This window comes from Haliotis rufescens, unplaced genomic scaffold (assembly GCF_023055435.1).
Source record: "Haliotis rufescens isolate VD_foot unplaced genomic scaffold, xgHalRufe1.0.p SCAF_47, whole genome shotgun sequence".
Classification (NCBI taxonomy): Eukaryota; Metazoa; Mollusca; class Gastropoda; order Lepetellida; family Haliotidae; genus Haliotis; species Haliotis rufescens.
This window is the reverse complement of record NW_025964190.1, coordinates 37293-53538: the sequence shown is the minus strand read 5'-3', so window position 1 is coordinate 53538 and position 16246 is coordinate 37293. Positions and strand designations below refer to the sequence as shown.

Sequence of the window (16246 nt, the reverse complement as noted above, 5' to 3'; positions counted from 1 at the left end):
CCATACAGCTGGATAGTGTGTAGTGGCCCCATACAGCTGGATAGTGCGTAGTGCCCCATACAGCTGGATAGTGCGTAGTGCCCCATACAGCTGGATAGTGTGTAGTGGCCCCATACAGCTGGATAGTGCGTAGTGCCCCATACAGCTGGATAGTGCGTAGTGCTCCATACAGCTGGATAGTGTTTAGTGGCTCCATCCGCTGGATAATGTCTGTTCCGTACAGATGGATGTTTTTGGTGGCTCCATATAGATGATTATGTACCAGCTGTCGTCATAGTTCGGTGATACACAACAAACAAGCAATGTGTGAAGAACACAACCTTTAGGGGATGATATCATTTCGGTTCCGTCCGTCAAAAAACAAAACTAATACATTGTGTTTTCATGTTTTTTTACAACTTCTTTCGACTTAAATTAACAATTGTAAATACACGTTTTAATCTCAACCAGACACCATATATCTAAACACTGTCAAGCTTCTTGGATAAAATGGACATGGGGTATCGCACCAATCAAACACAGTGTCACCTGTCTCTAGCCAATCAAAGGAAGTCGCCGTAGTGGTGATGTTACTCTTCACGTCACGTGACTAACATCAGCTCAGCCACTGGTCAGTTTAATGGCTGTCGTCATAGGGTCACTTTTCAAAAGGGCAACATTAACACTAACAAATTAATTAAATGGTCACTGGATATTTAAGCATAAGCTTCACACACGTAGTAGCGGGACAAACAAATCATCAGCACAGACTACTGCATAATTGGTCACTGGGTATTGTTGCACAAACACACATAGATTATAGCAAGACACGCACTCAGAGAGCGGGATAAAGACGAGGTCCCTAGTGATTGGTCGTTAAGGCTTTTCCACTCGGTGCTAGATCGCTACACATTTGGTCACGTCAAATCTGAAAAAACAAAACAAATGTCAACTTTAACTTCGTGTACATGACCTGTTATATAACGGTAAACAACAGTTGGGTAAACACACGTGAACACGTGATTGACGGAGTTGTGTAAACTTTCTCTTCTCAAATTTCTCCAGTATTATCCGGAGAGGGGTGGTGGGCTTGGTGGTTGGGTAAGTGAGTGAGTGAGTGTGGTTTTACGCCGCTTTAAGCAATATTCCAGCAGTATCACGGCGGGAGACACCAGAAATGGGCTTCACACATTGTACCCATGTCGGGAATCGAACCCGAGTCTTCAGCGTGACGAGCGAACGCTTTAACCACTAGGCTACCCCACTGCCCCTGATGGTTGGGGGTATAGGAGGGTGGGTGTTTATGTCCATATGCGGGGAATCGCATAGGCTAGCCTAGCCCACCGCCTGTCGTCAACGATGAAGAAGGTATTACGCCAATAGTAGTGTCCAAATGTCGTCACCGACGAAGTATTATGTATCACGTCAACAACAGTGTATGTATTTCGTCAATGATGAAGTGTATGTTGGACCAAGTGGATGATCAATAATTGCCGTTCTGCATATGACACAACGATGTGGCGATCCGCTCGGGTATGATAAATAAGAATTAAAGGTGTTTGTTACACTATATCATCATATCATAACATACAACGTGTCGTTAATGACTCCGTCATGAATACAGCGTCTTCAAAGAAACCTTCCCATTCACATACACACACACGCACGTACACACATACAAACGCAAACACACATACATGCGCGTATACACACACACATGCACCTACATACATAGGCGTAAACACATACACATGCGTACACACATAAACGCACGTACACACACTAACGCGCATACAGACACACACGTACACAAATACAAACGCGAATACACATACATACGCGTACACACACGGACGTAAACGCACATATACACGTACATATACACGCACTTACTCACAACAACGCACGTACACACATACACATGCGTACAATTACACACGCACGTACACACATACAGGGGCGTACACACATACACACATACGCTCGCACAGGCGTTCAGCTGCAGTCGAGCCTGTCAAAAGGCTGTAACAAGTTATCTTAAAGAAGTGTTCATTTTCTCATTATCACATACTATGTGCAAACGAAGACGCAAACACAAATATACGCGCGCACAAAGACGCACACACAAATATACGCGTGCACATAGACGCACACACAAATATACGCGCGCACAAAGGCGCACGCACAAATATACGCGCGCACAAAGACGCACACACAAATATACGCTCACACAAATACGCACGCACGCACCATTTTGATTTCAAGTGCGACTGCTGGCTTCTTGCGGGAACTTCTCAGCCGCCATCTGCATCATCTTCTTGAAAGTCTCCACATCCTGTGCACCGGAGAACATGCGATGGCCGTTCATGTAGAAGAAGGGGACACCTGTAGGCAAAGTGAGTGAGTGAGTTGGGTTTAACGCCGTTTTTAACAGTATTCAAGTTATATCAGGCGTGTCAGCTTAATGTGGGAGGAAAGCCCGAAGTGATGCAGGTCTCAGAAGTTTACCACTTTGGTGAAACCCACGAGCACGGGTATGGCGCTGACAAACCTAGAAACATAATCGGGGCGAACCGGGACTCGAACCCACAATCATAGGTTTCTGGCGTGCCCAAGGGACGCAACTCTGTACAGCGAATCGCTGCCCCTTAGATGACTGGGCCACCCGTGCCCCCTGTAAGCAAAGTAGTAGCTGCAGCAGTCATCGTCTCCGTCAACAGAAGGCCAAGCATGTTAAGCATGACATTTCCTCAGCAAAGATGTCTTCCCACGCACAAAGTATACTGAGAGGCACACATAAACAACTTCCATGATTGTATTTTAATTATTTATTAATATTTGATATTTACAGTTAGTGCAAAGAAACGTGTCACATTCGTAAATATGCCTTAAGATACCAGGGGTCACCGTGGCCCAGTCGTGTAAGGCGCCGCAATTCGCTTAGCGGAGTTGCGTCCCTTGGGCACGCCAGAAACCTATGATTGTGGGTTCGCATCTCGGTTCGCCGATAATGTTTCAGTCCAAATTGATTCGTTTATAGTGGACTTGCAAAACAAACAGTGATCCTTAAGGATTCAAAAGTTATCCATTACAAGTAATGGGTGAAATACATATTTCAAGGTATAAAATTCAATTCCGACAACGGAAATGGAAAATTTGTTCCGTTGTGGTGCCTTGTGTCTATGGAAGGTGTAAGTTCCCTTATTTCGAGTGAAATTGGTTGATTCAATACTTTTGTGAATTTTAGAATGCCTTGCGGAATTATTTCAATCTGTTCCCGAATATGAAGAGCTTTGCCAAGAGATCCTACTTGTTCCGAATCATCAGATACTTAATCAACAGCGACTGTTTTGTTTGTTTGTTTGTTTGTTTGCTATTTAACGCCGCATTCAGCAATATTCCAGCTATATGACGACGGTCTGTAAATAATCAGACCAGACAATCCAGTGTGACATCATGAGTATCGATCGATCGTAGCAATTGGGATAATTGACATGCATCAACCAAGTCAGCGAGCCTGACCACCCGATCCCGTTAGTCGCCTTTTACGACAAGCACAGTCGCCTTTTACGACAAGCATGGGTTGCTGAAGACCTATTCTACCCCGGATCTTCACGGGTCCAACAAAGAGAGAATCAACAGATAGAATCATCAGTGACTTACCGGAAACACCTTTCTGACTCCATGACAACGCTCTCGTGCGGATGTCCTGGATCACTGCCTGGTTGTTGATATAAGCCTTGACTTCTCCCGGGTCAAGGCCAGCCTCCTTTCCCACTCCCATCAGGACGTCATCGCCTAAGAACTTCCCTTTCGTAAAGTACGTCTGAACATAAACAGGAATTATCCGTTTTTATGTTCACATTTGACATTACTACAAACACATAAAAAATATATTCCTTAACTGTCCTAACCTGCCTGCCCGACCGTCCGAGACGGGTTGATTTCAACTCGGGCTGCCAGATTTTCAAATTCCCCTGCCCGACGGTCGGGTTATATTTCATATGTGAAAACATTCTAAATATTTCCCGATGATAAGCATTAATTCACATGTAAAGATGAATGATAAAATGTAACCAAAAAGAAACCCCGTAAACTTATCCTGAGAAACATATGATTATAGTGGGCAGGCGGGTTTTGGTCAGGGCTGGCAAGTATTTCAGGTAGCCAGTCCTGTGGACTGGCTGAAAGCTTTGGGAGTTTCATACCCTGGTCCTATCTAAACAAAAAACTACTCAAACAATCGTTCTACAAATTCCATGGATAAAAATCAAAGATGCACATATGACAGGGACATGTCATAACAATGAAGACTTTGTGAAAAAATCGTTTGGGATGAAAACAGAAGACAGTAAAATAATCTGTTGTTTTCTAACATGTGTTGGGGACATTGGGCTTACGTCGAAGAGTCGTTCGGCGACGTCATTCTGTAGGCTTTCTCCTCCCTTGTGTTTGGAAAGTTCCATCAGCGCATGCGCTTTGAGTGTATTGGGGACTACTGTGGCCTTATTGGTAAAGTCGATACCCACTTCCTGTCCGGCTTGTTTCAGGTACTGGACCCTGTGAAGGAAGAACATGTATAAATAATGTTTACCCAGTGTCAGTACCGTTTGAATATTAAAATACATGATCAGCGTCATGACGCCAGTCGATTTTGACGTAACTATGTTTGTTTGTTTGTTTGTTATTTAACGCCTCACTCAGCAATATTCCAGCTATATGACGGCGGTCTGTAAATAATCGAACCTGGACCAGACAATCCAGTGATTGAAAACATGCGCATCGATCCACGCAATTGGGAACGATGACATGCATCAACCATGTCAGCGAGTCTGACCACCCGATCCCGTTAGTCGCCTCTTAGACAAGCAGAGTCGCCTTTTACGGCAAGCATTGTTGCTGAAGACCTATTCTACCCCGGATCAATGGTATTAGAGATTTGATTTAAAACAAATCTCCAATAAAACACAAGGTTAGTCTTAAATTCGGCATCTTGGAAGAAGATATCCGTGGTAGAATAGGTCTTCAGCAACCCATGCTTGCCGTAAAAGTCGACTCTGCTTGTCGTAAGAGGCGACTAACGGGATCGGGTGGTCAGGCTCGCTGACTTGGTTGATGCATGTCATCGATCCCAATTGCGTGGATCGATGCTCATGATGTCAATCACTGGATCCAGACTCGATTATTTACAGACCGCCGTCATATAGTTGGAATATTGCTGAGTGCGTCGTTAAACAACAAACCAACCATTCATTGATGATTTTATGAATGCTTTAACTGATTCAATGGCCACGTATATACTATATATGTACATATATTTTCCCTCATACAAACCACACGTTCAAAAACCCATCAAAATTAATAAAACATAAAAAAACCAGCATTTTACCAACTCGACCTGAAATAATATCGATGACCTCAGATGACCTAGCTGTATTTTATGAATATTTTTTTAAATAATCGAACCTGGACCAGACAATCCAGTGATTGAAAACATGCGCATCGATCCACGCAATTGGGAACGATGACATGCATCAACCATGTCAGCGAGTCTGACCACCCGATCCCGTTAGTCGCCTCTTAGACAAGCAGAGTCGCCTTTTACGGCAAGCATTGTTGCTGAAGACCTATTCTACCCCGGATCAATGGTATTAGAGATTTGATTTAAAACAAATCTCCAATAAAACACAAGGTTAGTCTTAAATTCGGCATCTTGGAAGAAGATATCCGTGGTAGAATAGGTCTTCAGCAACCCATGCTTGCCGTAAAAGTCGACTCTGCTTGTCGTAAGAGGCGACTAACGGGATCGGGTGGTCAGGCTCGCTGACTTGGTTGATGCATGTCATCGATCCCAATTGCGTGGATCGATGCTCATGATGTCAATCACTGGATCCAGACTCGATTATTTACAGACCGCCGTCATATAGTTGGAATATTGCTGAGTGCGTCGTTAAACAACAAACCAACCATTCATTGATGATTTTATGAATGCTTTAACTGATTCAATGGCCACGTATATACTATATATGTACATATATTTTCCCTCATACAAACCACACGTTCAAAAACCCATCAAAATTAATAAAACATAAAAAAACCAGCATTTTACCAACTCGACCTGAAATAATATCGATGACCTCAGATGACCTAGCTGTATTTTATGAACGCTTCGTAGGAACAATTTCAAACACGTCATGTCTGACCAAACATTCTGTATACATTTCCTGAATACAGTATACACAAAACTGACAACAGACAATATATAGACATTTGCTAAACCTCGCACTAACTGCCAAGAATCCTAACATAGTATTGACTGCACTGTAGTTAATACTACCCCTGGGTGCGGACTTTGACCTAGTAGTGACCTGTCAAATCTCAAACAATGAAACTGTTATTCTCCTCGACATCAACAAATCAGATCTCACCTGGGATTCGCGGGGTCTGTATACATGGCGGGTTTGGGCATCCCCTCGAGGGGGGTATTGGGTCGGAGGAGGAAGGGTTCCCATCGAACGCGGACCTCGAAGTTTTCCGCGAGATCAGCTAAAGCGACCTCCAACTTCCTCTTGCCGACCCAACACCATGGTCAGATGACGTCGCTGACGACGTCCACATTGATCAGCTGCCGAGATGCCATGTTGACCACGAACTATGTCAACTCGTTGATGTGTATTTTACCTGAACGGTCGTCACGTCTTCCTCGAAACACTCGCACAAAACACTGGAGTTACCTCCCTTCCAAGATCAACAAACACAGCTTCTCAGCGCATGACCTTATTATCATGTAGGGAGAGCTCCGCGACCGGGCTATCGCTGTGAGGAGCCTGGTAAATACAGCCCAAAGATAACACGGGTGGCGGTCACATTCCACAGCGTCCTAATTTGGCAGCCGCTGCGTGGATAATGTTATTTCGATGAGTTTATTTACGGACGAATGCATGTTTAGTACCGTCTGCTGGGACAAATTAAATGATACAATGAATTCGGATCCCCGCTCTCCTAAGATTACAGTACTTAAATTTAAATGACACTTCCCAGATTCACTGATCATCAGTGAATTCGGAAACTACCGTTATATTTTTTGACATTAGTAAGTGTATCTTCATGCTGAGTTAGTCTTGCGCCTAGACTAACATTTAGTCTCTGAAATCTTATATTACACAATATCCTTCTTGACTCTAAAAAAAATTAAATCTCCCTATGCATTTAGTCTATAAAATCTTATATTGCACACTAAGCTTCTTGACTCTAAAACAAACAAAAATATCTCCCTATGCTGATTTCATAGAAATTTCATGCGGAATAGAGCTAGAAAGAGCTGGCTAGACTTGCTTTTGTATGCGTTTCTAGATTATTATGTTTTTCGTAAAATAAATATATTCCACAGTCATGGTGCAGGACTATCTTGCGCTATGACTGTGCAATTATCTAAGTGTTGACATTCACCCTGTGCATATTCCGGGTTAGAACAGGTCCTTAGCAAGATTAGAATAAGTCTGCAGGAGCCTATGCTTGTCTCCTGTAAAGATTCCGGGTTAGACTAAGTGAGAGAGTATGGTTTTAGCATTATTCCAGCAATATCACGGCGGGGGACACCAGTAATGGGCTTCACACATTGTACCCATATTCCGGGTTAGAATAGTCCCCAGCAACCTATGCTTGTCTAGCCGTGGTTAGAGTGAGTGAGTTGGGTTTAACGCCGCTCCAGTTATATCACGGCGTGTCAGCTTAATGTGGGAGGAAAGCCCGAAGTGGTGCAGGTCTCAGACGTTGAGCACTTCGGAGAAACACACGAGCACGGGTATGGTGCTGACAAACCTAGAAACATAATCGGGGCGAACCGGGATTCGAACCCACAATCATAGGTTTCTGGCGTTCCAAAGGGACGCAACTCTGCACAGCGAATCGCGGCGCCTTAGACGACTGGGCCACCCGTGCCCCCACTCAGTGTTAGAATAGTTCCCAGCACCCTACGCTTGTCTCCCTGTGAAGATTCCGTGTTAGAATAGTCCCCAGCAACCTATGCTTGTCTCCCCGTAGGGATTCCAGGCTGGAATAGGTCGAAGCACCCTACGCTTGTCTCCCCGTTACTTGTCAGCGTACCCCAATTCCTTATATCGTTAGTGAATTGTCAGGACCAGACTCGATTATATATCAGCTGTCGTCACACAGCGGCGATACACAACAAGCTATGTGTGGTGAAGGACACAACCTTCAGGTGACCAGTTTGGTTCCGTCCGTACAAAAGACAAAACTAATATATTATGTTTTCATGATGTTGCAACTTCTTTTAATATGAATTAACAATTGTAAATATGTTTTAATCGTAACTCTGTCAGCTTCTACTTTGATACAATGGTATCGCACCAATCAAACAGCGTCGCTTGTCTCCAGCCAATCAATTGTAATGTTGATGTTACTCTTCACGTCACGTGACTAACATCTGCTCAGCCACTGGTCAGTTAAATGGCTGTCGTCATCGGGTCACTTTTTCAAAAGGGCAACATCAACACTAACCAATTAATTAAATGGTCACTGGGTATTTTAGCATAGGCTTCACGTGCAGAGTAGCAGGGTATACTATCAGAGTGTGGAATAAATAGGAGGTTTTTGGTGATTGGTCGTTAAGGCTTTTCCACTCGTTGCAAGATCGTTACTCATTAGGTCACTGAATCTGAAAAAAAGGAAAGCTGAACTTTAACTGTGTCACGTGTTCTTTACCTGTTATATAACTGTAAACAACCATTGGATGGATATACACACGTGTACACTAATTTCCTCTTCTCTCGGGGCAGGCCGGTAGCCTAGTGGTTAAAGCGTTCGCTCGTCACGCCGAAGACCCGGGTTCGATTCCCGACATGGGTACAATTCGTGAAGCCCATTTCTGGTGTCCCCCGCCGTGATATTGCTGGAATATTGCTAAAAGCGGCGTAAAACCATACTCACTCACTCACTCACTTTAACGACGAGTGAGTGAATGAGTTAGATTTAACGCCACTTTTAGCAATATTCCAGCAATGTCACGACGGGGAACACCAGAAATGGGCTTTACATTTTGTACCCATGTCGGGAATCCTACAGCGTGACAAGCGAATGCTTTAACCACTAGGGTACTTCACCTACCCGTCAACAATGATATGTTGGGCCATATGGATAATAAACAATACACTTCCATATGTCAATGCACTCAAGTGTGAGAAATAACATTAGATGATAAAAAGAGTTTTGTTGCAATCTTATACTTTCAACAAACAACGCGTCGTTTAAGGCTACGACATGAGTACACACACACACACACATGTACACACACACACACACACATGTACACACATACACACACATGTACACACATACACGGACGTGCATACATACACACACACATCAACAGTTAATCTCAATCAGCCCCGTGAAGATCCGGGGTAGAATAGGTCTTCAGCAACCCATGTTTGCCGTAAAAGGCGACTATGCTTGTCGTAAGAGGCGACTAACGGGATCGGGTGGTCAGGCTTGCTGACTTGGTTGATGCATGCCATCGTATACCTAGTGTGTGAATCGATGCTCATGATTTCAATCACTGGATTGTCTGGTCTAGACACGATTATTTACAGACCGCCGTCATATAGCTAGAATGTTGCTGAGTGCGGCGTTAAACAACAAACAAACAAACATAAGCCCATTCGCACATCCTCACATACAAGCAGATGCACACGCACAGACGTTCAGATGCAGACGCAATGGTTGACAGATTGCAAAACGTGTCTCACGAAGGTGTGTGTTATCTCATCCTCACACACGACGCACCTACAAAGACGCACACACAAAGACGCACATACAAAAACGCACACACAAAAACGCACACACAAAGACGCACATACAAAGACGCACAAACAAAGACGCACACACAAAGACGCACATACAAAAACGCACACACAAAGACGCACACAAAAAAACGCACATACAAAAACGCACCTACAAAGACGCACCTACAAAGACGCACATACAAAAACGCACACACAAAGAGGCACATACAAAAACGCACCTACAAAGACGCACACACAAAGACGCACATACAAAAACGCACATACAAAGACGCACACACAAAGACGCACACACAAAGACGCACATACAAAGACGCACATACAAAGACGCACACACAAAGACGCACATACAAAGACGCACACACAAAGACGCACACACAAAGACGCACATACAAAGACGCACACACAAAAACGCACAAAGACGCACACACAAAAACGCACACACAAAGACGCACATACAAAGACGCACATACAAAGACGCACACACAAAGACGCACATACAAAGACGCACACACAAAAACGCACACACAAAAACGCAAACACAAAGACGCACATTCAAAGACGCACATTCAAAGACGCACACACAAAGACGCACACACAAAGACGCACATGCAAAGACGCACACACAAAGACGCATACACAAAAACGCACACACAAAGACGCACACACAAAAACGCACACACAAAAACGCACACACAAAGACGCACATGCAAAGACGCACACACAAAAACGCACACACAAAGACGCACACACCAAAAACGCACCATTATGATTTTAGGTGGCTTCTTGCGGGGACTCTTCAGCCACCATCTCCATCATCTTCTTGAAGGTCTCCACATCCTGTGCGCCGGAGAACATGCGACGGCCGTTCATGTAGAAGTAGGGGACACCTGTAGGCAAAGTAGTTACTGCAGTTGTCATCGGTGTCGAGGAAACAGAAGACAAGGCATGTCACACTGAGAGAGAGAGAGAGAGAGAGAGAGAGAGAGAGAGAGAGAGAGAGAGAGAGAGAGATTCAATGACCTACCGGAAACACCTTTCATTGCCCATGACAACGCTTTTGTGCGGATGTCTTGGATGACCTTGTCGGTGTTGATATAGGCCTTGACCTCTCCAGGGTCAAGTCCAGCCTCCTTTCCCACTCCCATCAGGACGTCATCGTCTAAGAACTTCCCTTTCGTAAAGTACGCCTAATATAAACAGGAATTATCCGTTTTCAGGGTCACACTTTTCATTACATCAGCACATCAAAATGACATTTATGACCAAAACAAAATACAAAACTACGCCCCGAAACAAAGTCTTTCGATTAACCACATGGGTGTAAAACCAAAGAGTGAGCGAGTATGGTTTTACGCCGCTTTTAGCAATATTCCAGCAATATAACGGCGGGGGACACCAGAAATGGGCTTCACACATTGTACCCATGTCGGGAATCGAACCCGGGTCTTCGGCGTGACGAGCGAACGCGTAAAACCAAAGATGCACACAATACATATATATATAGACATAGAATCACATTTTTACTTCATGTCTATGATTTGGTTGGTTTGATGTTTAACGCCGCAATTCCAGCTATATGACGGCGGTCTATAAATAATACCTATGGATCAGACAATCCAGTGATTAATATCATGAGCATCGTATTGTTTGTTTGTTGTTTAACGCTGTACTCAGCAATATTCCAGCTATATGGCGGCGGTCTGTAAATAATCGAGTCTGGAACAGACAATCAAGAGATTAATATCATGAGCATCGATCCACGCAATTGGGATACGATGACATGCATCAACCAAGTCAGCGAGCCTGACCACCCGATCCGTTTGTCGCCTTTTAGGACAAGCATAGTCGCCTTTTACGTCAAGCATGGGTTGCTGAAGACCTATTCTACCCCGGGTCTTCACGGGTCTCATGTCTATGGAGAAATTGAAAAAATATGGCTTGGTACAAAAACAGCAGACAAACAAATAACCTGTCGTGTTCTAACGTGTTAGAAACGTTGGACTTACGTCGAAGAGACGTTCTGCGACGTCATTCTGTAGACTTTCCTGGCCCTTGTTTCTGGCAAGTTCCAACAGCGCATGCGCTTTGAGTGTATTGGGTACCACTGGGGCCTTATAGGTAAAGTCGATACCCACTTCCTGTCCGGCTTGTTTCAGATACCGAACCCTGTAATGGGAAAACAGGAATAAACAGCGCTTTTGCTGACCCTATGTCAGTACCGTTTCAATATTAAAACCACATCAAGAATTTACGAGACGCAAAACTCTGCATCGAATAGCCTAAAAATTAAAAACGGACACAAAACAATATGTGAATCCCCTGGGACGCAGAAATTCCCCAGGCTCGCTCACTTGGTTGGTGCATGTCATCGATCCCAATTGCGTGGATCGATGCTCATGATATTAATCACTGGATTGTCTGGTCCAGAATCGATTATTTATAGACCGCTGCCATAGAGCTGGGATATTGCTGAATGCGGCGTTAAACAACAACAAACAAACAACCAGAAATTCCATATGCATGTTTAGGAATGAATGCCGTACTATGACATAATTTGGTACCATTAAAAATGAATTTCTGTACGTAATCGTGATAAAAATTGCACCCACAGTCGAATGCTTCACGATCATTTAGACACTGTGTATCCGTTTCATGTTTAACAAGCGGCATCTGGGAATTGGCAATGTTATGTCACGTGTGGTTAAGCACTGTTGTACGTCTGCAACCCCCATGTTGTAAGTGAGTGAGTGAGTGAGTTGGGTTTAACGCTGCTTTTAACAGTCCTACAGTTATATCACGGCGTGTCAGCTTAATGTGGGAGGAAAGCCATAAGTGATGCAGGTCTAAGACGTTTACCACTTCGGTGAAACCCACGAGCACGGGTATGGTGCTGACAAACCTAGAAACACAATCAGGGCGAACCGGGATTCGAAACCACAATCAAAGGTTTCTGGCGTGCCCAAGGGACGCAACTCTGCACAGCGAATCGCAGCGCCTTAGACCACTGGGTCACCCGTGCCCCCTCCCAATGTTGTAGATTACCATGGAACCCCTACACATAGGTTTTGAGTCCCGCGGACAGAAAACAGCGTGATTACTGTCCCCCGTAATGGGGCACATTAGAATGTTGTTTGATCATATAGAAGTGAATATAAACTCTTAGAGTCTTATAAATCCTTAAAAAGAGATAGACACTTGGGCCGCTTTATGATATCAGAAAAATTGATTACATGTGAAATTAATACACATAAAAGGGCCCTTCTCTGGAACCGTAACTCAGTCTTGATAAGTATCTCTTTGATAAGCCGAGAAAACTTGTCCCCATTTCAGACACTATGCACCCATGCGTGACCAACTCGTGTTATTCCGGGACAAGCCGAATAGCGACTCGTGTCCCTCTCGTGGACATTTTTGCGACCGTGTTCCGTCTTTGCGCAAACGGGCATAGTTGAAAGAATTGTCAACTTGTGGGGCTACTTCCAACATGGCTGCCGATGTAACGCCATTCGTGACCAACTCGTGTTATTCCGGGACAAGCCGAATAGGTTACGGAAAGGGGCGAGTGGTGACGAATGACTATGCACCAAGCAAAATAAAAAGGGTCAAGGGCCGTAACTCTGTAAAAATAATAATAGACAAGATCAATTTTCGAGTTCAGTCTTGACAAGTTTCTCTTAGATAAGCATGCAAACTTCATTCAAGTAACTTCAGTAGTTCTGAGAAAACTGGTCCTCATTGTACACCGTATGCACTAAGTGGAAAAGCACAGAGCAAGGGCCGTAACTCTCTCAAAAATAAATGACGGGACCAACTTTCGAACCCAGTCTTGATAAGTATTTTTCAGATAAGCAGGCAAACTTTCATTCATGTAACTTCAGTAATTTCAATATTAAAGAAAGCTATCGAACGATACTCAAAGGCTGGAAGACGTAAAGTCATACGTGACCTAAAAGCGTCACCATTATGTTGTTTTTAAACAACTCCCGCTAATGCTGAAAGCCCGATCTCTGACGGTTACAGCAATTATATTTACATGAAGCTGATTCGTAACAATGTGAACATTCACAGTAAGACTATAACGGTCATAATTCAGCAAAAAATAATACAGTCCTAATTTCATCGGCCCGCCACCCGTGAAGATCCGGGGTAGAATAGGTCTTCAGCAACCCATGCCTACCGTAAAAGGCGACTATGCTTGTCGTAAGAGGTGACTAACGGGATCGGGTGGTCAGGCTCGCTCACTTGCTTGGATCGATGCTCGTGTTGTTTTGTTTTTTACAGATCGCCGCCATATAGCTGGAATATTGCTGAGCGCGACGATAAACAACAAACAAACAAACATACCCTCCAACCAACAGACCCCCCCCCCCCCCCCCCCCCCCCACACACACACACACACACACACACACACCATCAGCACCCCCACCACACACACCTATAATAACTTATTAGTCCCTAACAACTACCAATGTGTTTCATTGCCTTTTTCTGTTTTGTCACGATGACGTTTCAAAATGTTTATATCGTACATGTCATGGTTTGAAAGCGTTCAGATAACTAGGGATGCATTGGTTGTTATGTTTTGGCGTTTCTCTAGCCTTGCTCCAAGGCTGTACTGATAGAAAGGTCCATAGATGAGTCGTAATTCTATCCTCCGAATAGGCAAGTCTAGATATGTAGAGGGGGCATGGGTGGCCAATTCGTCTATTGCGCCGCGATTCGCTGTGCAGAGTTGCGTCCCCTGGACACGCCAGAAACCTATGATTGTGGGTTCGAATCCCGGTTCCCGGTTATGTTTCTAGGTTTGTCAGCACCATACCCGTACTCGTGGGTTTTATGAAAGTGGTAAACGTCTGAGACCTGCATCACTTCGGGCTTTCCTCCCACATTAAGCTGACACGCCGTGATATAACTGTAATACTGTTAAAAGCGGCGTTAAACCCAACTCACTCACTCTAGATATGTGGACAGTCAAGTCTCTTATAGGGACAACTTTTTCTTATTATTTCCATGATCTAGTACTTAAGACTTAAACTAATATTAATGCCTTTGAGACTTGCGCAAGTCTAGTGTTTCCCCCTCACTCACTCACTCACTCACGCACGCACGAACACTCTGTGTACTTACCCTGGATTCTGGGGGTCCGCGAAGTTGGCGGATTTGGGCGTTCCCTCAAGGGGGGTGTTGGGCCGGAGGAGGAAGGGCTCCCAGCGAACGCGGAACTCAAACTTGTCAGCGAGCGCCGTCATTGCCGTCTCCAACTTCCTCTTGCCGACCCAACACCATGGTCAGACGACATCGCTCACGACGTCCACTTTTATCAGCGCCCGACCTGCCATTCTGTGATGAAGTAGCACCACAACACTGTAAGCCTGGTATTTTGTCAGGGGTGTAGGGAATTTAAAACACTGTGTCAGCCAAGAAACTGGGTCAGTTGTGTAGGGAGGGTTGTTGATAGTTGATCAAAGTGCTGCGTCACGATAAAGAACCAATCCAGTTACCTCCCTTTGACCGTGCACTGCCGAGCACTGCCGAGCACTGCCGAGCACTGCATCATCAAAAGCTTCCAGAAAATGTTCAGTGACTTGCAAAAATGTTTACAACAGTGAAACCTCGTTATAACACATCTATTGTTTAAACGCTCCATTACTTTTCAGGAATGGATAGTTGTTTGTCAAGTATATATTATCTCGAACCAACATTTCAATAACATTTTAATTTACACTTGTAATAGACGGAACTTTTTTGGGACATGTGAGTGATATCAAATTTTGGCGGAAAATATGTTACGCCAACGGGTTTCGAACCCGCATCGTTTGATTTTAGGACGTCTAATTGTCGACCTCAGCTACGGCAGCACATGACAGTAAAGTGTGAAATTAACTAGTAATTATTTTCAAATATTTGCATAATCATTAAACACTGAAACAAATTTATCATCCAAAACTGGCTCCCACAGGAGATATCACTTGGGTGAGATCAAGCGATATCTACACTGTAGATATCGCTGCAATGAAATTGCATCACAATGCTTTGCAGACCATTGTGACGTCATTGTTACCATGACGTCACAATCAAATGACATCACTAATGGCTCTGCCACTGAAGCTGTTAGCAGTACTGTTTACACTAAAGACACTGCCTATTACTGTTTACAAATTGAAAAAGTTGGAAGAATGATTTTGGATGATAAATCATGAGTAAAAACTCACCTCATGTCTTTTGATATCAAATATATCAACACTCGTTGATAAAAGTAAAAAAACTCCTTGGCAAGCCTCGGAGTTTTTTCACTTTTAACAACTTGTGTTGATATATTTGATATCATAAGACATTCGGTGAGATTATCTACATGTACATACTATATCACAGCAGGGTACCTATAACAATGTTATAGCACTTCGGTGAACCTTTGACGAGAAAAATATTCAGTTAAACATATT

The 16246-nt window shown here is 43.9% G+C and overlaps 1 protein-coding gene and 1 pseudogene across 1 annotated transcript; both read right to left on the bottom strand.

Moving 5' to 3' along the window:
• Positions 1 to 374: 374 nt before the first annotated feature.
• Positions 375 to 6734, bottom strand: LOC124110895 (uncharacterized protein YwbO-like). The gene is made up of 5 exons (XM_046470359.2): positions 6408 to 6734; positions 4380 to 4539; positions 3643 to 3805; positions 2230 to 2364; positions 375 to 907 (listed from the first exon to the last, which is right to left on the bottom strand). Exons 1-4 carry the CDS (start codon positions 6617 to 6619, stop codon positions 2240 to 2242), a joined length of 660 nt encoding a protein of 219 aa, XP_046326315.2. The 5' UTR covers positions 6620 to 6734; the 3' UTR covers positions 375 to 907; positions 2230 to 2239.
• A 1560-nt stretch (positions 6735 to 8294) lies between these two features.
• Positions 8295 to 15294, bottom strand: LOC124110896 (annotated as a pseudogene).
• Positions 15295 to 16246: the final 952 nt, after the last annotated feature.